Source organism: Eretmochelys imbricata, chromosome 19 (genome assembly GCF_965152235.1).
Source record: "Eretmochelys imbricata isolate rEreImb1 chromosome 19, rEreImb1.hap1, whole genome shotgun sequence".
Taxonomy (NCBI): Eukaryota; Metazoa; Chordata; order Testudines; family Cheloniidae; genus Eretmochelys; species Eretmochelys imbricata.
Genome location: NC_135590.1, coordinates 9176122 through 9197922, shown reverse-complemented (window position 1 = coordinate 9197922; position 21801 = coordinate 9176122). Strand labels below are relative to the sequence as shown.

The window sequence follows — 21801 nt, the reverse complement described above, 5'->3', positions numbered from 1 at the left end:
TGGATCATACCTGGATCCATCTACTCTAGTACCCAGTCTGACTGACCACACCAGATGCTCAGAGGAAGGTGTAAGAATCCCAGAGTGGGCAGGGATGGGATAATCTCTCCCCCTCCCACCACCCTCCACCTCACAATAGATTGTAAAGACAGAAGAGACCATTGCAATCATCTAGCCTGATCTCCTGCATGACAGGCTGTACAGCTTCCCCGACTTAATTCCTCATCCCAGTCTTCAGCATTACAGACTGGGTCAGGGCCTGAACCAAAGCCATGGTAGGAGTGGGAGAGGGAAAAAAGAAGAGTTTGAGCTAACCCCCCCTTGAAGCAGGAAGATCCAACTGGCTAAGTACACCAGCATCCCTAGATGGAACTTTAAAGGAGCCGAATTTCTCCATGCAACCGGATTAACACCAGTAGCTGCACGTGCCTCTTGCTGAAGCTGGAGTTTTAACTTCGGAACCACTTTTGACACCTGAAGTCAGGAGTCCGAGGTCTATTAAGCTGCCTGAAATTTAGCCTGCCTTTTGCCTGCTTCAGAGTGAGTTCTGGCTTCCTGGAGGAGCTGAGCTGTTAGCGTTGGAAGCCAAAATCCTCTAGCCACACCACAGCAGCCCGCCCACCTCTGTGTGTCTCAGCCCTTGCTTGTATCTCTAGGGTAAAGAGGAGAGTTCAGCCTCCATTCAGTGGTTGGCCTCGTCAGAGAGGCTGAAAGCCCATCAGGGCAGGGACTGCGTGTGCTTTCCGTGCCTACCACAATAAGGCGCCAATCCCACCTGGAATCTCTGGGCACTACACAATCAGTACAATGGCAAGGAGAGGAGTTGGTACTGGGACTAGGGCTCCAACAGAGGGAGAGAAAGCATTAGAGGGTCAGACAGAGCCTTAGCAAGCCTGGAGAGGAGACAGAGTAAAGGAGAATGAGCCGTGTAAGTCACCACCCTCCATTACCGGGCGGATGGCCCCCCTTTTCCACACAGGAGACCTAGCAGAAGTCAGACGCTAACCACATTTGACTGCTGCCATTTGTTAGAGCTCGCGCGGAGCCTCACCGCACGACACTGATGCCATCGTTTCGTGCGGGACAGAACTAGGAGACGTCTCAAACGTTCCAACCCTCCTCTCCAGGAGAGGCCTCCGTTACCTTTCCCCAGTCTCAGTTGCTTTTGGGCCTGCGGTACTCGAGTGTGTCTGATTCCACAACACTGTCAGACGCCCAGCGGACGGGGCACATTCTAGAGTCGGGACCACCAATCTAAATGAACCGCGTGCTTTGTATTTTGCAGAGAGTCTTTCCTTATCCTCCCCCCTTCTTGGCTCTGTTGCAACCTTTCGGAAGGGGTGTGCAGAGTCTTCATTTATTCACTCTAATTTAAAGTTTCCCGTGCCAGTAATACATTTTAACGTTTTTAGAAGGTCTCTTTCTATATGTCTATAATAGATAATTAAACTATTGTTGTATGTAAAGTAAATAAGGTTTTGAAAATGTTTAAGAAGCTTCATTTAAAATTAAATTAAAAATGCAGACCCCCCCGGACCGGTGGCCAGGACCCAGGCAGCGTGAGTGCCACTGAAAATCAGCATGTCATAGGGTGCCTACCCCATGCACTAGACAGAGGTTTTCCCTTTGGATTCTCATGGTGCCTAGTGTTCACTCATTCCCCTCTTCCCACGTAGCCTCGGCTTTCAAGAACAGATTCCTAAAGATGTGGTCAGCCTGCAGTACAGGTGAAGACTGGAGCCCGATGCATTTTCTCTCCCTACCCTCACACCAGACTACGGGCTGTGTAGCCAGGGCTAATACGCCCATCAGTTCAAACAGGAACAGGTTTGGGCTCCACACCTTTACATGCTGAAGTGTCTCCAACAACATACCTGTATATCGAGATGTTTTCTATCAATTCGTTAGTTCCGCTGTCATTTAGGATAATCCCTCTGGGAGATACCTTCAGGGTAACTTTCTGCAGTTTCTTGCCACGTGCTTTAGCCTTTGGAAAGGAAAGGGAAATAGATTTACTGGTAAAAAGAAAAGGAGTCCTTGTGGCACCTTAGAGACTAACCAATTTATTTGAGCATGAGCTTTCGTGAGCTACAGCTCACTTCATCAGATGCATACCGTGGAAACTGCAGCAGACTTTATATATACACACAGAGAATATGGGAGTAAGAGAACCTGGATTTGTGCAGGAAATGGCCTAACTTCATTATCATGCACATTGTGTAAAGAGTTGTCACTTTGGATGGGCTATCACCAGCAGGAGAGTGAATTTGTGGGGGGGGGGTGGAGGGTGAGAAAACCTGGATTTGTGCTGGAAATGGCCTAACCTGATGCTCACTTTAGATAAGCTATTACCAGCAGGACAGTGGGGTGGGAGGAGGTATTGTTTCATATTCTCTGTGTATATATAAAGTCTGCTGCAGTTTCCACGGTATGCATCTGATGAAGTGAGCTGTAGCTCACGAAAGCTCATGCTCAAATAAATTGGTTAGTCTCTAAGGTGCCACAAGGACTCCTTTTCTTTTTGCGAATACAGACTAACACGGCTGTTACTCTGAAACCAGATTTACTGGTATTTAGCATGGTTACGTTCAAAGCTGTTTCACGGAGGCCGATTACTCACTCTAGACGTGTATTGTTTAAATAGACAAATTAATGGTACTTGTTACGATCAGAGACTGAATTTATTATTAGGTACAATAAGGCCCTTATTAAAATGGTACCTTTGCTGAAGCACCGATTTATACTGGCATTGAGCATGCACCCCCATAACATGCTTGGTTACTGTGCCCACAATCCCTGGGGTCAGAGGGACTTTGCTGTACTGATTACAGTGCCTGAAGGCTACAGGACCGGCATGGGTGTAGTCTTGGCAGAGATCAACTGGGCTCCTGCAGAATTTGCCAAGTTCTGCAGAGGTTTCATTTTTAGTCCAACATCCAAGGAGATACTAGAGCTCTCAGATTACACATTAGCCAGCAAGAGAGGGGTGACATGCAATGGAGTTAGACTGATCCCCTAAGTTTTGTTTCAACAGAACTATCCTCTGGGGGCAGTAACCACACCACACCTGTAGTAAGCCATTATCTTCTGTTCAAGCTGCCTTAAGTAGTCCCATAAAGGAATAGTTTATTGAAAGCCCGATCCTCAAGTTACTGAGGAGAGTCAGTGGATATGTTGCCTGGGGAAAAAAAAAAAAAAAGACAGGATCAAGCCCATTCCAGAGTGCACCTTATTAAAAAGGAAGTGAAAGCTTGGATATCCTCCACCTAATGCACTGGGATTTGCACTCAGAGACTAGTGTGTAACTTTACCTTGCTGTCCTAGGTAGAACGCAAATCAGGGCTTGCTAACAGCCTCTGCAGTGTTTAGTTCGACTGAGCTGTTCACTGGCTCATGAGGGCTGACGAGGCACATCAGATTTAAGGAAGCAGTACTGTATAGTGACAAGAGGAACTCCAGCTCAGGAGCCATTGCTCAAGCTGGCAGGTGCTGTTCCAGAAGTGGCCTTCAGTATTCCACAGCATTGCCAATCCCAGTCAGTCATTCAAAAATCCTAGTCAGGCTGCCACCCATCCCCCCTCAAAAAAATCAGGATTTTAAAAATACCATGTTTCACTGATTTCTTGTTTGAGTCTCTAGGGCACACCTTGGTCCCATTTTCTAGCTCTTCTCTGCTAACAAAAGGTCTAGAAATGTCCACTAGGAAGAGTAAGCAGGGTCTCAAAATAATCACATGACTCCAGGAGCTGGGGCTGTAATGCCATCATGTACGTCAAGAGTTGGCATCGCCAAGCTCCAGTCTGCCACCTCCCTGCTTCTTCTAATAAAAGAATGATGCTTACCTCCTCCCAAATTTGTGGGCCAGCCCTGCCAGCAGCACTTGTATACGCCAGATACTGCAGGACTGGGCCCTTTCCTAGCTGCTGATTTGCAGGCCAACCAAGCTGCTCCTGCAGAGTAGTGGCTTGGCCACAATAGAGTCCAGACGGAGGAAGTCTGCTGTTTCAACACTAGATTTGCAGAGCAGTTTGTTTCCCCATGTCTTTACTCCACATTAGAGGGACGAATAGATGTGTCTCGGCTCCAGCCAAGAGCCATGGACTGTTGCCAAAACCATCTCTAACCACCTTTCCAGGCCTGATGCTCTAACTTTGCATCACTCACAAGTTCATGTTTGCTTTGAATTTTAACTGCCCTTCAAGACAGAACCAATTAAGAGGACAAAAAGCATTAGATTGGCCACATGTTATAATTCAGCCACCTGCAGCCCAGTGAAGAGAACCTCAGCTCTCCTACTGAGTACAGCATCTCCCCACCTGCCAGGCAGTCAGACCGGCACCACTTCAAAGTGCCGACAGCAACGCGGCAGGTTCCAGACCCTCACAACCCAGCACTGTCCCTCAGTGAAGAGCCTCAAGGAGAGTTGTACTTACAGGGAGACTTCTTTGCGTACACACCCAGAGTCCTGTAGCCAAGGGCATGAGCTTCCACCCACCACAGCAATGATCACCAGAGATCCCGGACACAGCATGACTAGCAACCCAAGAGTTAGTAGGCACCCAAGTGAGACAGATGAAAGTCAGTTTCACAGAGACAGACAACTTCACAGTACTTTGCAAGAGCCATGCCCTACTGGGAGAAGCCAGAGATCCTGGAGCAGAGAAGTGAGCAGTGCCCTCCCCAAAGCTTAAAGAGGGGAAGGGCCACACTCCCCAATCTCTGCCACGAGGTACACAGCCAGTCGCAATATACGTTTCGTGACACGCCCATAAGCTTTGGGGCCAGATGCTCAGCTGGTACAAATTTTGCTTCGCTTTACTGAAGTCTGCAGAGCCCAGTGATGCTAGCAGAGGCTCTGCCCCTAGGTTTTGCTGGAGGGCTCAGCGGCTGCAGGAGTCATAACCCACCCCAGAGTTCAGAGTAGGGGAGGAATGTGTTCATGTATGTCATTTCCCAGAGCCCTCCCCCGCCTATTTCACTTCCCTGGAAGTTCAGCCCATGTCAGGAAGATACTACTCACTGCCTGAAGCTTTGAGCCACCACATTTAGTTTTATGCGGATTAACCATGCGACCGAGTCTTTGCCTCATTCCATTTGATAAGTGTCTAAAGATGCATTAATTTGCTGTAGCACGAGTGGTGAATAAGGATGGACTCCTAAGTAAGTTGCAGTGTTAAATATTTAACAGTCGGTAGCTGTACGGCGCTGGCAAAATTAAAGTAGCATCAGTCAGCTGCAAGGGAGACTAATTGCCTTTTCAGTGGCCAGGAACGGGCTGCACAGTTTGTGCTGGTCCCTTCCAATCCACCTCTGGGATTGTAAAGCTCAGAGAAGCCCATCCAACCAGGGGTGCGAGAACCAGAGGGGCTGCTGCACCCCATAGCTTGAAGTGGTTTCCAATCACATACAGGGTTTACAGTTTGGTTCGATGGCTTTCAGCAGCCGCCCTCCCACCCCAACCCCTATAAAAACTGTTCCGATGCCACGGCATCCAACACAGCCAGATAGGGGACTGGGAATTCCCGTACCAGAGGTCCACTAACCCATCTCTGGGGAGACCGAGGTTGGACATGAAGAGTGTATAGGCTGCTTTTAGAGTAATTGTACCATTAAGAAATCAAGATTTGGCAAGGTATCCACAATACTAGAGTCTCTCCCTGGGATATCTATTTGCAACCCTGAAGTCTTCCTATAACAGTGTGTCACAGCCATGATTAAGGGTTAAACCATAGCTGCAGACACAGCAATCACCATTCAAGGTTCTCTCTTCCTATAAGGAGGACCAAGTATAGCCATGGGAGAGAGTTCTAGCGAGCACTAGGCCAGCGGTTCTCAAAGTGTGGGTTGGGACCCCAAAGTAGGTGGTAACCCTGTTTTAATGGGGTTGCCAGTGCTGGCATTACACTTGCTGGGGCTGAAGCCAAAAAGTCCGAGCCCCATGGCCCAGGGCTGAAGCCAAAGTCTGAGGGCTTCAGCCCTCCGTGGCAGGACTCAGGTTACAGCCCCCACCTGCCCAGGGCGGGAAGTCCTGAGGGGGGCAGGTCTCGGGCTTTGGGTTTGGCCCCCCCCATGGGGCAGAGGGGCTCGGTCTTCAGTTTCCCTTTCCAGGGTCACGTAGTAATTTTTGTTGTCAGAAGGGGGTCGCAGTGCAAAGAAGTTTGAGAAACCCCTGCACGAGAGAGAGAGAGAGATCATATACTAGGTTTTATTTCACCTAAACTCCACAGTCCTTCTGGGTGACCCATCATCAACTCCTTGCTGCTTATGCAAAACCCTCGGAGAGGGGTGTGTATAGGAAGCATTTACATCCAGGATAAGTGTTCAAGAATCATTTGCTTCAACACCAGGAAGAGAAGAGTCTGCATTGTTTGGTTTTGCAGGGATCTCCTTTATTTGGCGTCAGATCTACTTAGAACCCCAATGAGTGCACTCACCATTGCCACAATTCTTTTGACGGCAGCTGCTGAGAGATCTTCTCCTTTGGGCTGTTCCACCAGCGTCATGCCCATGTACTTTAGGTTGAAAAGCATTCCCTCCAGTAGGGTCTCTCTGGTGTCGGTCCAGTTTTCCGGTAGCTCTGAGGAAGAGCAAAGATCTTTAGTCTCGAGCGTACTAGGACCTGAGAAGTGATTTCATTAAACATGAAAATGCTGCAAGGTGATGCAAATGTGGGCAGCTGGCTCATCTGCATCTCACGTACTTTTGCCCAGGTGTCAGAGGGGGCCATGGAATGCTGCTACACAATTGTCACGATCTGGAGGTATCTGAGAGAATGCTAGCTATCGAAAGTACTTTGGTGATCATAGATTCATAGATATTTAGGTCAGAAGGGACCATTATGATCATCTAGTCTGACCTCCTGCACAACGCAGGCCACAGAATTTCACCCACCACTCCTACAAAAAAAACCTCACACCTATATCTGTGCTATTGAAGTCCTCAAATTGTAGTTTAAAGACCTCAAGGAGCAGAGAATCCTCCAGCAAGTGACCCGTGCCCCATGCTACAGAGGAAGGCGAAAAACCTCCAGGGCCTCTTCCAATCTGCCCTGGAGGAAAATTCCTTCCCGACCCCAAATATGGCGATCAGCTAAACCCTGAGCATATGGGCAAGATTCATCAGCCAGATACTACAGAAAATTCTTTCCCAGGTAACTTGGATCTTACCCCATCTAAAACCCATCACAGGCCATTGGGCCTATTTACCATGAATATTTAATTACCAAAACCATGTTATCCCATCATACCATCTCCTCCATAAACTTATCGAGTTTAATCTTAAAGCAATATAGATCTTTTGCCCCCACTACTTCCCTCGGAAGGCTATTCCAAAACTTCACTCCTCTGATGGTTAGAAACCTTCGTCTAATTTCTAATCTAAATTTCCTAGTGGCCAGTTTATATCCATTTGTTCTTGTGTCCACATTGGTACTGAGTTTAAATAATTCCTCTCCCTCTCTGGTATTTATCCCTCTGATATATTTATAGAGAGCAATCATATCTCCCCTCAGCCTTCTTTTAGTTAGGCTAAACAAGCCAAGCTCCCTGAGTCTCCTTTCATAAGACAAGTTTTCCATTCCTCGGATCATCATAGTAGCCCTTCTCTGTACCTGTTCCAGTTTGAATTCATCCTTCTTAAACATGGGAGACCAGAACTGCACACAGTACTCCAGGTGAGGTCTCACCAGTGCCTTATATAACGGTACTAAAACCTCCTTATCCCTACTGGAAATACCTCTCCTGATGCATCCCAAGACGACATTAGCTTTTTTCACAGCCATATCACATTGGCAGCTCATAGTCATCCTATGATCAACCAATACTCCAAGGTCCTTTTCCTCCTCCGTTACTTCTAGTTGATGCGTCCCTAGCTTATAACTAAAATTCTTGTTATTAATCATCACTCCTCCTGCCCCATCGCTGTGGCATCTTAGCATTATTCAGGTAAGACAATGCTATTCTGCCCTCAGTGAAGAAGAAACCCTGCTTGAAGGGAGATATCCAGGCCAGGCAGAAAGACTCCCAAGGCCAGACCTTGGGAAAGAGGTGCATGACCTTGGTGGAGAGAGACTCAGCCTGATCTCCCACTGAAGGGAGAAGACAAGACCCTACAGCTCATCTGGTTTTGCCTCATGCAGTTCAGCAAATGAGCTGCAACAGCCCTATAATAGAACGGGGATACGTTCTGGAGCAGAATGCTCAGCAATATCGCCATGTACAATCATCCTCTGTGTGTGTGTGTGGGGGGGGGGGTGGAGGGAGAAAAAAACAAAAACAAACCAAAACAAAGACACCCTTGCCCAATTTGGCTCCTCCAAGCATTGCCCTGTGGCCAAGTCCTCAGGCACTGGAGAAAAGGTTCCTCATGAGAGCCACGTTGCTAGGAATAAGTTTATTTAAAGCCACCCCTTCCCCCCCCCCATCCCTGTTTGATGCAGCTGGTGATCTAGCCAGAGGTGTGTGCCAGGTGGCGGAGTCACCAGAGAGGACTAACTAGCACATACAATTCTGCAGCCGTCCCAATGGATCACACCTTCCCTATGCCCTCCTGAACAAAGCTCCTTTAGGACCAGCCAATCCCCTCTAATTAACTGCTAAACGGATTATGAATTAGCAGAGATTGTGAGAGTGCTAACATTACCTTATAAGTCTCTGGAGTGGGGAGGCTTTTAGCAGCACAAGCCAAGAAAAGGACCAGAGGTGTTTCAGTCCAAACACACCCCCACAGCCAGACTTAAAAATGGTGTTACTCTGCTTACGGCTGCCCCCAGACTCAGGTCAGACTAGGGGAAGCAAAGAGGGGGGGTATGCACAAGTTAGAGTGCATCTGAGCCCGAGCCCATGCACAGAGTTGGAGTCATATGAGCAATCGCCCAAAGGGAGAGTACGCAGATGCGAATAACTAAGCTGTACCAGCGATCTTCGTTATCACCCCCAGGGGGAGAGAGCGCGCGTTTCTGCATCCGACATTGATGGGAAAGATTGTTCTTGGCACTCACTTTCTCCTGTTTCGCCACCCCATCTCCTAGCCCAGTGGCTCTCTATCTTTCCAGACTACTGTACCCCGTTCAGGAGTCTGATTGGTCTTGCGTACCCCCCGCCCCCAAGTTTCACCTCACTTAAACTACTGTCCTATAAAATCAGACAAACATTCAGACGTCTGTCAGCTCATTATTACTGAAAAAACTGCTGACTCATTTTACCATCTAATTATAAAATACATTTCGGTGTATAGAGCAGTATAAACAAGTCATTGTCTGTATGAAACTTTAGCTTGTACTGACTTTGCTACTGCTTTTATGTAGCCGGTTGTAAAACTAGGCAAATATCTACATGAGTTGAGGTACCCCCAGGGGCATGTGAACCCCTGGCTGAGAACCACTGCTTAGCCTGTAAGAAGAGTTGCTTCCTTACCCACGAACTGCATGGCCCAAGGAATGCAGATTCCCAGGCAGGCCAGTGCAGCTCACCCTGCGGCTAGTGTGCAGAACCACCTGAAAACCCACCAGAGAGCCCCCAAGTCAGAGAGCCTGGCTTCACATGGTGAACAGCAATTGCTCTGCAGCAGCCCCTTCTGCGTGCATTGGCTAGTCATGTGGAGCAGGACTAACTGATGTCAGAGCAAACCCCTCCCCACGATGCATGCTTCACTGAGCTTTGCTAGGCACTGAACGGAGACAGGAAGCTTGCACAATAGCATTTAAACATTCCAGGCCAGATCCTCAGCTGGGGTTAATCCACACAGCGGTTATAAACTGGTGCGCTACAAAAGTGGAGGATCCAACCCTCTGTTTTGAGAGAGCAGGGAGAGATTGTGTCAATACAGCAATCATGTACACTTCTTAGCAGTGGAGAGACCAGACTAGAGGCTCGTGCAGGCTATTGTTTGATGCCAATCTGAACAGATCAGGTTGTGTTGTCTCCCAAAAGGCCTCACGTGGCTTCCTCCCCCAGGCACAGGGCCACCTCTCGTGGCAAGGCAGTTGTACTAGACTTCGCCGCTTTCCTACTGCTGTGTGAGGTAGGGCCCCCCCGATGAGCGAGTGGGTGGGATTGATCACAGCACGGAAGCACCAATTCATCACCCCCGTAGCTAGTGATGTTAGAGGCATACTGGAACCGAAGAGGTGGAGCAGGACTGGAACGGAGACCTGGCTGCTCAAGCAGAAGCGTTGGCAGTTCAGTTGTACCAAGACTAAATACATCTAGTTCATCAGGGTCTAAGCCGCTCTAGAATTCACCATAGCCTCGGGGATAGAACCTGGAGCCTCTCGCTCAGGGCAGGCCCCTGCTACCAGCAGTAAAGGAGATTCCCCTTCCAGCAAAACTCGACGAGCTGTCAAGCAGTCCTATTTCATGCCACTAGGGGCAGCGCTGCACACATCCTAACCAGTTCATTCCCACTGCACCGAATCGGTGCCCGCTCCAGTGAGCACATTTAATTGGTCACAAGGTTTTAAATTACAACTAGACAAGGGCTCCACCTCCCCTTCCCAGGGAAGCTGCTATGAGCATGGGAGGCTGTCTTCACTCCTATCTATGGAAGGCACGAAAGAGGGCCCCAAAGAACGGGGGCCACTGAACGGCCGTTTTGGTGGAAGAGATGGGTCCGTGTCCTTGCTCGAGTACCTATCCCCACTGCAGCTAGTGGCCGCATGCTGGCAAGGAGAGGCGTTTAGAGGATTAACGCAGGCAGGGAATGCTGCCCAGGGGCCTTCGGCCTTTTCCACCTCCTCTAGCAGCAGAAGCAGCAGCCTTGACCAGCCTCCAAACCTCTAAGGGTCTGCTGCTCATTTCAGAGACACCAATGATCCTTCCCCGAGAAAGTTACGTTAAAGATCCACTTGCTTCTTCCACAACCATCCAGCTACGGCAGCACGGTCAGACTAGCCATGCTCAGAGACAGTTGTGGAGGGTGCTGTGGGGGGGTATTGGTCTACAGATGGCACACCACTTCTTGCTGACGAGGTGGGGGGGGGGTGGCGTTGTCTAGCAAAGGGCTCTTGGGTGCTGCTCTCCCCCACATCCACCTTTTCCTCAACCTGCATCAAATCCACACGCTCCCTTTCCCAGTAGGGGCAGCTACTCTAAGCATGTGGATGTGTCATTACACAAAGTAAAAAAAACTATTTCCCCATGTTTATTCCCTGCCCCCCCCCCCCCACACTGTTCCTCACACATTCTTGTGAACTGCTGGAAATGGCCCACCTTGATCACTACAAAAGGTTCCTCCGCCCGGCTCTCCTGCTGGTCATAGCTCACCTTAAGCGATCACTCTGGTTACAGTGTGTGTATGGTAACACCCATTGTTTCATGTTCTCTGTGTATATAAAATTTCCCCTCTGTATTTTCCACTGCATGCATCCGATGAAGTGATCTGTAGCTCACGAAAGCTTATGCTCAAATAAATGTTAGTCTCTAACCTGCCACAAGTCCTCCTTCACGAAGCCTTCAAGACAGTCCACTCCAGCCCCCATGGGGCCCATTCCAAGTGAGCTTGGCAAATTGCTCCCCTCAGATGCAAGTGAGCATCTGGCAGCGTGTAGGTACAGGCCAACCATGCCAGCAGGCAGATCTCACTAAGGGCAGGTCACTGCTCACTCCTGGAGGCAGCATGTCAAGTACACACACGTGCCCAAACAGTGCAGGTACAGATAGAGTAGCTAGCAGGGCTCTGCTTAGGAGACTCAGGTACAGACCACCGAACCCTGTGGGTACATAGACGCGATATGGCTTGCTACGTGCCCTACTATTTAAGCAGGGTCGTGTCTCCCTGCCTCTGGAGCCTTTCCCCACTGCCTCCCCCTTGCCAAAGCCCCCGTCAAGAGCTGCATGCCACAGAGTGGACACAGCCTCTTTTCACTGCAGCGTGTAGCTCCATACACGCAGCATAGGATGTACTGTATGAATCAGGACATAGAAAACCCCTGCCCGACCTCCGGTGCTTCAGGACGGCAGGGTCACAGAGCCACAACCCCGCCTCTCCACGCCCCCACTCCTCTCTGCTGAGCAGAACTGCTCTCCACAGCAGGGAATTCACCAGCAGCCTCTGCTCTGCGCACATGCTTTTACAGAGAACACCTCCATGCAATCCTAAACCGGAGGGTGACTTCACCCTGATGCAGCGCAGGGAAAGGGAGCGGTTAGCCCGGTGACTCAGACACCACAGAGCAGGGCACATTTCGGGCTCTTAGGGGTTATGGAGAGGAACCGCCACTGCCAGGTTTTGGAGCCAGGTGCCGTTTCCTGGTGCAGATTAGTAGCCTCCACCCCTCCAGGCAAGATCTGTAAAGCACTTTGAAATCTACACACTGCATCAGTGGTAGTCAACTGGCAGACCGTGGGCCTAATCCAGACCTACAGGCGCTTTTAAATGGATCCCAAAATTTTCTCTGGAATTTGGACCTTGACCAAAAAAAAAAAAAAATAATAATAAGACTACCCTTGCACTACACTGTCAAGATCTGTTCTGCAGTGCATTGGAAGGGCTACAGCAGAATCAGAGAGTTAGATTTTAGGGTTTTGTTGAATTCAATAGGAAAGTGAATAGACTGTCATTCCTGGGGATAGTGAATCAGACATCCAACTGTGTTTTATGCTTCCCCCTAGATGTGGTCCAATAAGTGTATAGTTCCATCTCTAGAGCAGTTAGAGGGGACACTGGCTTCTGGCACCCTGGGATGAACACAAAGTGATCAGGGAACACAACAGTGCTAATATGGACATCATCATTAGGTTTCACCAAAACACCCCCTTTGAAATGGAAGATAGAAGTTCAGCTGTTTCAGGCGGTCTGAAGACTCAGGTATAAAGTCACTCATTTGTTCACATATGAATGTTAGGGCTGTCAATCGCAGTTAACCCACGCAATGAACTCAAATTAATCACGATTTATTGCAGTTTTAAATCACACTGTTAAACAACAGAATAGCAACTGAAATTCATTACATATTTTGGCTATTCTTCTACATTTTCATATATATTGTATTCTGTTGTAACTGAAATCAAAGTGTATATTAGTTTTGATTACAAATATTTGCACTGTAAAAGTGATAAACAGTATTTTTCAATTCACCTCATGCAAGTATATAGTCGCGCAATCTCTTTGTCATGAAGGTGCAACTTACAAATGTAGATTTGTGTGTGTTACATATCTGCACTCAAACATGTAAAACTTCAGAGCCTACAAGTCCACTCAGTCCTACTTCTTGGTCAGCCAATCGCTAAGACAAACAAGTTTGTTTACACTTACAGGAGAGAATGCTGCCCATTTCTTATCTACAAGATCACCAGACAGCGAGAATAGGCATTTGCATGGCACTTTTGTAGCTGGTACTGCAAGGTATTTATGTGCCAGAGATGCTAAACATTCGTATGCCCTTTCATGCTTGCACACCGATGAGGCTCATTAAAAAAAAAAAATTAAAATGTGAGACTGAACTCCTTGGGTGAGCATTGTATGTCCCCTGCTATGTTTTAACTGCATTCTGCCATTTATTTCATGTTTAGCAGTCTTGGATGATGACCCAGCACATATTATTTTAAGAACACTTTCACAAAATGCAAAGAAATGAGAGATTTCTAAAGATAGCTACAGCACTCGACCCAAGGTTTAAGAATCTGAATCTGAAGTGCCTTCCAAAATCTGAGAGGGACGAGGTGTGGAGCATGCTTTCAGAAGTCTTAAAAAGACCAACACTCCGATCCAGATACTACAGAACCCGAACCACCAAAAAAGAAAGAAAGTCAACCTTCTGCTGGTGGCATCCGATTCAAATAAGGAAAATGAACATGCATCGGTCCACACGGCTTTGGATTGTTATTGAGCAGAACCCATCATCAGCATGGATGCATGTCCTCTGGAATGGTGGTTGAAGCATGAAGGGACATATGACTCTTTAGCGCATCTGACATGTAAATATCTTGTGACACTGGCTACAACAGTGCCATGCAAACACCTGTTCTCACTTTCAGGTGACATTATGAACAAGAAGCAGGCAGCATTATCTCCTGTAAACGTAAACAAACTGGTTTGTCTGAACGATTGGCTGAACAAGAAGTAGGACTGAGTGGGCTTGCAGACTCTAAGAAGTTGACATGGTTTTATTGTTGAACACAGTTCTCTTTTTGTACATAATTCGACATTTGCAAGTTCAACTTTCATGAAAAAGATTGCACTGCAGTACTTGATTTAGGTGAATTGAAATTTTTTTTTTTTTTTTTACAGTGCAAATACTTGTCATCAAAAATATAAAGGGAGCACTGTACACTTTGTATTTGTTGTAATCAAAAACAAATACATTTGGAAGTGTTGAAAACATCCACAAATATTTAAATAAATGATACTCTTGTTTAATCACATGATTAATCTTTTTAACTGTTTGACAGCCCTAACGAATGGTTCTTTTTCTACCCCTAGTGTTACAAATGTAGGGTCCCCCCCTTCATTTTAAAGAAGAAAAGCTTGCCTTATGCAGCAGGGAGCGGATTCTGGGCAGCACTGGAGGGCATTACATGGGGAAAAAAGTTGGGGTGACAGTACAAAAATACCAGGATTAAGAGTCAGACAGAACATGACAGTCTGTTAAGGAGACAGAAGTATAGCAGGACCTCTTTTCCGTGCTCACTCAGGCATCTATAATGTGCCCAGCATTGTAATTACAAAGATTTAACAGGTCTTTGATATTTTAGGAACGAGGCCACCTTTGCATGCCATTTCTAAAAAACACAGCTCCTCCATTTCCCCCTCCCCCACAAAAAAAACAAACAAAACCCACACACATTCCCAACTCAGTCAGGTCTCCAGGACAAACCCCTCAGCTTCCGCAGCCTGAGAGACATGCCAGGCAGGAATCCTTGTTTTCCAGAGAACAGGGCATTCCCCCTTCTGCAACTGCAAGCAAGCCAGTCATCTGCAAGGCACAAGTAAGGGGGAGGCAGCAGACAGAGATTTCACCCAAGTCTGTCCAACTATTAATACCCTGTTTCAAGGTTTGCCGGTGTTGGCAGCAGCCACTGAATGAGATACAGCAAGTCAGGACTCGCCGTTTGGGGGAGAACATGCAAGTCCATCAGAGCCTGACAAATCCTTGCAAAGCAAAACCGCTGCCAAAGCAAAGAGATGCACAGAAGCTATCAGCGGTGGCCAGAACAGGTGAGCGTACTAGAGACTACAGCTCTGTTGGTGATATATTACACCACCTCCTGCATTCCTCCAGATTTTGGAACTTCAGTGACAAGCCAGGGAGGTTTTGGATCCGACCTACCAGCTGTGCTTTGGTAAGAAGCATGAATCACGTCATCCCTGCACTGTGCCCATCTGCTCTGCTCTGATGAGCAGATGGAGAATGCCCCATATTCCTGAATAGTCAAGGATAGTGGTATCGAGGGGTGGGGGCTATAGATAGGCTGTTTATATGTGCCGCCGGGCCAGTCAGCCTAGGAGAGGCACTACAGGCCTAGCCTGAAGGCAGGCAAGAGGAGTGAGCATAAACTGTTTTAAAAAGGAAAAAAAAAAAAAAGGGGGGGGGGCCACAACACAGCAGCACCGAAGCCTTTTGAACACACAAGGGCAATTGCAGGATTCTGGGGTCTTTCACGGCCCTATCTACTCCCAGGCACAGAGTGGAGATATGCACATCTCCCACGGGAAAAAAAAAAAATCTGAGAAACTTCACCCAGGCTGGGATTTCTGGGAACCTGAATCCTGGTTCCAAGTGAGCCAGCACGCTCAACCCTGGGCCATGGGAAAGAGCTGGACTGGACACCAGAGTGACTCCTAATCCTGTTTATCCACAAGACTGGACAGCCCCTGTCAGGTTCACAGGAGCAGAATGCAATTGACCAGAGCAGGGCTGAAATTCAGTGGAAATAGACAAAAAGTCAGGGGGACTTGAATGCCCAGTTGTTTCCCAGCACCAGTGGGCCTCTGGCATTCAGACTCAATACAGCTCATCTAGCCTGTAAGACATGGCAAGAGAGTCTATTTTGCTTGGCTAGCCTGAGTCTCTCAGTGGCCTCTGTACCAGGGGGATGCTATTTTTAGCCAGGCTTTGTTTATTCTAAAAGCTCCCCACCCCAACCCTTGCGGTTGTGCAGATGACCCGCTCCCAAAGTTTAGCGGGGAACCAAGGACAAGCCAGATCCTTTGTTTAACTTGGTACCATCTGTTTACAGACATAACGCAACAAGGGGCTGAATTTTGTCAGCATTAGAGACTCTTCCAGTACCACTGATTTCCTTGGCTTCCCACCCCCGCGATTCCAAAGTAAGCGAGGGCGGGCCAGCTTATGAGGTGCAGCAGGCCGACTCTTACGACACATCTCAAGCCCTGCTCCGAGGGACAGATGCCTGTTATGGTCCCACCGTGCTTTTCAGCCTCTGAGCACTTTACCAGCAGCTGAGGGAGCCCAATGAGCTGGAGAAGCGAGCACCAGGTTATGAGCCAGAGGCGCCCCTTGTTTGTTTGCTTTGCTGCTGTTGTGATGACTTCCTCTGTGGCTTTCAACAAGCCACAAACCTCTGTGCCACCTCTCCTACCCCACGCGTAAAGTGCAAATGCTAACGGACCGGCTCCAGATGGACGCGTACAGCTCTTCCGAGCACAGGGACTCAGGCCATGAGAGTTTAAAAAAAAAAAAAAAAGCTTTTTTTTTTTTAAAAATTTGCCTTCTGGGTTTTGAGCCTTGGCAGGGGCAAGAGGAGGCGTGGGGTCACCTTTTTGAGCTTCTGAACCAGGAGGGCTAGAAACCAGGTTTTTAAAGAAGGCAAGGCCAAGGTTCACATCATCACAGGGCTCCAGGAATATTTGAGCTGGGGGGGAGAAGAGTTAAGAGGCACACGATAAAATGGTGAGTTGACCACACTGTCTAGACAAGCAGGGGTGTGAAGACTGGTGGAGCCTTTCCATTTCCAACACTGAGTGCAACGAAGGCCTCATACCGCTCCTGAAGCTGCGCTGGGCTTGTGTGCATGGGGTGGGGGGCGGCAAGCACTGTGCATCTAGGCAGCTGAGTAACATTACTTGGGCACTGAAGCAGCTAAGTAATCTTGTTCTGTGAGTTTCATATTCAGGCTGAGAGCAAGGGGTTTGAGGAGGCGGGGGAGACCAAGGGAGAGGATCCTCAGGTCCCACTTTGACTCTGTGCCCCCAGTTGGGAAGTCTGAACATCGACAGCTTTCAGAGGCACACGGATAGCCAGGCTTCGCTAGCAGCGGTGCTTGCTTAGGAAGGAAGCTCCTTGGTTTCAGTTCAGCCACTGAAGTACTCGGAGAGGAAGATGGTTTGCAGCCCAGGAAGGGGAAACTGTCAGAGCTCTCTATCAACTTCACCAAAACCGTTCCCTCCCCTGGATTTCCCACTAGGACTCTCAAGATCTTCTGGGGCGAAGAGAAGAGCACATCTTCCCCACACTGTGCCAAAAACAAATCGGGAAGTGCCCACTGCTCCCATGGCTTGGATGACCAGCCCTTCACAACAGCACACCCCTCCTCGGCTGGCGCAGCGGGAGCTCCTCCAATTTTACTGAATGGCAGAGACTGTCAACTATACAGCACCAAGCACCCCTTTGGTTAGATCTATGACGCACGGCTCACAAACTGATTTAGATCAAGAATTACAATCAACATGCAGCTGCTCAACGTTGAGAGAAGCAGACCTGAAAGGGGCTGCAAAGCTCACAGTGGTTTATGCTTTGGGGGGGGGGGAGGGGAGAAAATGGGTAGAGTGGCTTGTTCTGACATTCCTCCCCTGTCTCATGAACACACACAGCTCACTGGCACCGCAAATAAACACTTTCAATTCACAAGCCAGCCAGAGTTCGCACACACATTGCTGCCCCGGCCCAGCCCCACTTCCCCCTCAAGCGCAGTTTGCCACTCTCCGAGCAGGAGAAACTTTTCTTCTGTCTTGAAATCTGCAAATATTTCCAGGCGACGGATCCCTGGAGCATTTGGAGTTCACTGGATGTACCCCTGGGGATGACAGCTTGGAGTTACTTTTGCTGGGAGCAACAGTGAGACTAGTATGAGAGTGAGAGAGAGAGAGACAGTTAGTACTAGAGCAAGGAAGGGAGTGGTGGTAGGTGTGTGTGGGATACAGCGATGGAGCGTTCAGACCGTGGGGGGGGAGGGGGGGGGGAATGGAGCAAGGAAGGAAGTGGTGGTAGGTGTGCGGGGGGAATGGAGCAAGGAAGGAAGTGGTGGTAGGTGTGCGGGGGGAATAGATGTGTTCAGACCAGAAACCTTTTCCATCTTGGGGCCTCCAAACAGATTCCAAGATTAGAGTTTCACAAGTCCCCATTCCAAAAGAGCATCATCATTAAGTTCATTTTGAAGGGGGCGGGGGGGGGGGGAATCGAAAGCTAGATAACACACACAGCCTTAGTAAGTCCAATGCAATCAAATATGCTTGTAACAGAGTCCTTTCTGCAAGAGGTCAGTATGCATTTACCTGGAATCACTGCTACATTTACACAGCTGATGTCTCCATGCCAATTGACAGCGACTCCTGCTTTTCACTCATTTACTCAGCACACAATAATTCTCATGCAATTCACAAGCTTGTTTAAGACAATTTAATAGTAGAGTCAGAACAGCTTCATTCTAAGACCAAAAACTGGTTTGCTTTTAACTCTGTAGCTGGGTACGGGTCAGAAAAATCCCTCCACGCCACTCTCTGCAGACCCTGTACCAAGTCACAGCCCAGTGCCAAAGCGTCTACAGCAGAGATACTGTAGTGTAGTTTCAGATCCAGAGATACTAGCCTCTTAATCCTTAAAGGAGGCAAAAAACCCTGGAGTAAATCTCAGAGGATTAGTCAAAAAAATCATGCAGTTTGATCTTGCCACCATGTAGCCAAGACTCCAGACACTAGGGGTTTTATTGGCACAGGGAAAGCTGGCAAAGGAAAATACTTCATTCTTAAACCTGGATTAGTGTGCTTTGGTCTGCTGCAGGGATCTTGGGCTTTCCTGCACACCCGCTGGTAGCAAACTTGGTCCTGCTTCTTTACTGCACCTCTGGTACAGGAAACAGAGCACTTCATGAAAACTCCACTTATCTCCTCCCAGGAGTTTCTTCACATAGCTTTTAGGGAGATGGGAAAAAATGCCAGGCTATTCCTGGATCCTATCAATGGACAGGACCGTGCATATTCATCACGGTAAGTCAGAACCGGAAGGGGAGCAATCACAGTCTAGCACTTTAGGCCTCATGGAAGAGAGCAGCCTGGAGGACCGGACTAGCTCTTAGAGAGCGTTGAGCAGGAGGCTGTTCCCAGCCTTGGGACATGGAGTTAGGAGTTGGTGAAGGGGACAAAAGAACCAGTCAGAGAATCTTGGTTGGAGCAGAGAGGCTGGGACATCCTATGGGAGGAAATGAGATCAGAGAGCAGCCTGCTTTAGAAGGTGAAGACAAGAAGCTTGATCTGAATGAACCAAGGTGCAAGGGACAGGAGGAGCTCAAGGTGATCCTGGGAGCAGCATTCTGAACACACTGCAAGGCTGGAGATGGGGAGGAGGATATACCACACATGGCAGGAAATTAATCTCTCATACTCCCATCCAAGCTGCAGCAGACAGGAGGGGGAGAGAGAGAACACACATGGAGTTTAGCTGTTGGGAGAGGAGTCCGAGATCCCACCAAGATTGAGAGGCCAGGCAGGCAGGCGTATCATAAGAGTGCTAAAAACAACTGAGAAGGGGAAGAAAGTTGAAAAAATTCCACTTCAAACCCTTTCATTATTGTGTGGGAGCAGGGAAAGGAACCAGGGCTCTGTGTACACATGGCAGGTGCCCAGCAGCCTTGGAATGAATGCAAGTTACAGCTAGCTACTGTTCAAAGCTCAAGAATCTAGTAGCAAGCCGGATGGAGTGTGCAAAATCAAGCACCGCAGTGAGATTTTTTTAAACTGGTATCCTGGGTGTAGTGACGAGAAAATATATTTTTAAGCCAGCTAATAAAACCAAAGTTACAAGTTAACCACCGATTTGACTCTGGATGAAGCACAACTAAACCAAAGCAAAAAAAAAACAAACAAACCACCTACTGCAGAACTTTACCCCTTTCCACGAACCCAGTACCCTGTGAGTTCCACCTGTGATGCGACAGAAAGTCAGCCTGGATTCTTCTTCTTCTCCTAAAAGGAGAGTTGGGCTAACATCTGCCATAATGGAGGGCAGGCTTGGAGAGAACACACGCGACCAACAGACTAATGCATGTGTGCTAATGTACTATTCCTGACACACCGCATTAAGACGTGTAAATTGCTCAGCAGGCAGAGCGTTGTGTGGTCTCGTTAGGCTCCAGGCTTCTCCTGTGAATGCAACAACTCTTGTTTGTTTAGAGTTTCCTTTTGCGCAAAAGGAAAGAAAACCTGGACATGCCACAATCAACGACAACAATCCCAAAGCTGTCGAGCCGAAGGAGAAGTAGGGTGGTTTGTCTGCAAAAGGCGAGACTTCGGGTAGAGAAGGGGTAATTTAAGGGGTTCAGAAACATACAGTCCTTCTTAAAAGGAAGTCAAGTCAGCGATCCCTGGTAGGAGCAGCCTGACAGCAGAGCTATGGAGTTCGCAGGTAAGCGGAAGGTGACTCACTAAATTGGCTCAAGACATCCAGGCAGGCCCATAACCTCACCTAGAAGAGGAACAGTGCAGCAATTCCTAAAATATAGGGCTACAACCCAGGGTGCGAGGAAGAGGAATTCCTTGGTTAGCCACCATCTCATCATCAATCACTAGAAGCAACACACGCACCGTGGCCTCATTCACTTGCCGGAGACCTTCAGTAACTATTAACCCAGCTCCACAGCATTCTGCTTGCGCATTCAACGGCGGGCTAAGAACAGGTTCACGAGTCTTAGATGTGCGGACGGGGCTAGGGATTGTCCACACCACAAGGCAGCCCAAGCCAGGCCCCAACCTGCTCCCCCAGGGGGTAGGGACTGGGAGTAGAGCAATACCTGTACGTGTGGGTTTGGGGGGGGGGTGCTCTGGGCTGGCCCCTCTCTGCTTGGGTGAGAAGGGAGGGAGCAGAGGAGAGATTTCACTGTAAGGCTGGAGAGAGGAGGAGGAAGCCGAGGCAGGACCCAGCCACGACCTGGGGGTGTGGGGCGGGCAGGGTGGGGGGGAACCATCCTCCAGCTCAGCAGCTTTTGGGCATGAGGCCAAGCCCCGCTGCTCCTCTCGGGCCTCGGGAAGCCCCACCCCAGCGGGCGCCCCCGAGCCCAGGGAGAGGCGCCAGCCGGGCTCGCTCCCAAAGCGGAGGAGCAGGTAACTGGGCGGGGGGCAAACCCGGTTCCCGGGGGGCCAAGGGCGCAGCAGCCGCCCCGTGCGAGCCCCCCCAGGCCCTGGAGAGAGGCGGGCGCCCCCCACCCCAGGGATAAGCCGCCCCCCGCCCCCAGCCCGGGGGGACTCACTCTGGTGCTTGCCGCTGCCCCAGGACTGCTTGGCGGCGCTCGGGCTCCGGATGAGGGCCCGGCCCGCCGACCGCAGCGCCTCCATGGCGCGCCCCGCCGCGCTCCCCCAACTCCGGCCAACAAACTTTGCCCGGCGCGGCGGGCGGGCGGGCGCCGCCTCCCGGCTCGGGGCGGTCGAGGGATGATCGCGTGGGGGGAAGTGGGAGGCGAGGTTTATCTAGATCCGCCCGGGCTGGTGCGGCTGGTGACGCGCGGCGGCTCCCCGCCCCGGGCCCCGGCACCTCCCCGCCCGGCCTGGAGCCGGCTGAGCCGCGCCGCCCGGGACAGCCTGAGGCGGGTGGCCGCTGGCCCGGGAGCGGCGTGTCAGGCCTGGGCCCCGCTGGCG

General features: G+C 49.4%; 1 protein-coding gene across 2 annotated transcripts in view; it reads right to left on the bottom strand.

Annotated features, from left to right (window-relative positions):
• The window catches only part of LDLRAP1 (low density lipoprotein receptor adaptor protein 1), a 38535-nt gene extending 16966 nt beyond the window's left edge, over window positions 1-21569 (bottom strand). For both annotated transcript variants that reach the window (XM_077837986.1, XM_077837987.1), the window contains exons 1-3: window positions 21417-21569; window positions 6435-6577; window positions 1875-1987 (exon numbers count right to left, since the gene is read on the bottom strand). In XM_077837986.1, coding sequence (XP_077694112.1) covers window positions 1875-1987; window positions 6435-6577; window positions 21417-21501 — 341 coding nt within the window. In that variant the 5' untranslated portion in view covers window positions 21502-21569. The remainder of the gene's footprint in view (window positions 1-1874; window positions 1988-6434; window positions 6578-21416) is intronic.
• Window positions 21570-21801: the final 232 nt, after the last annotated feature.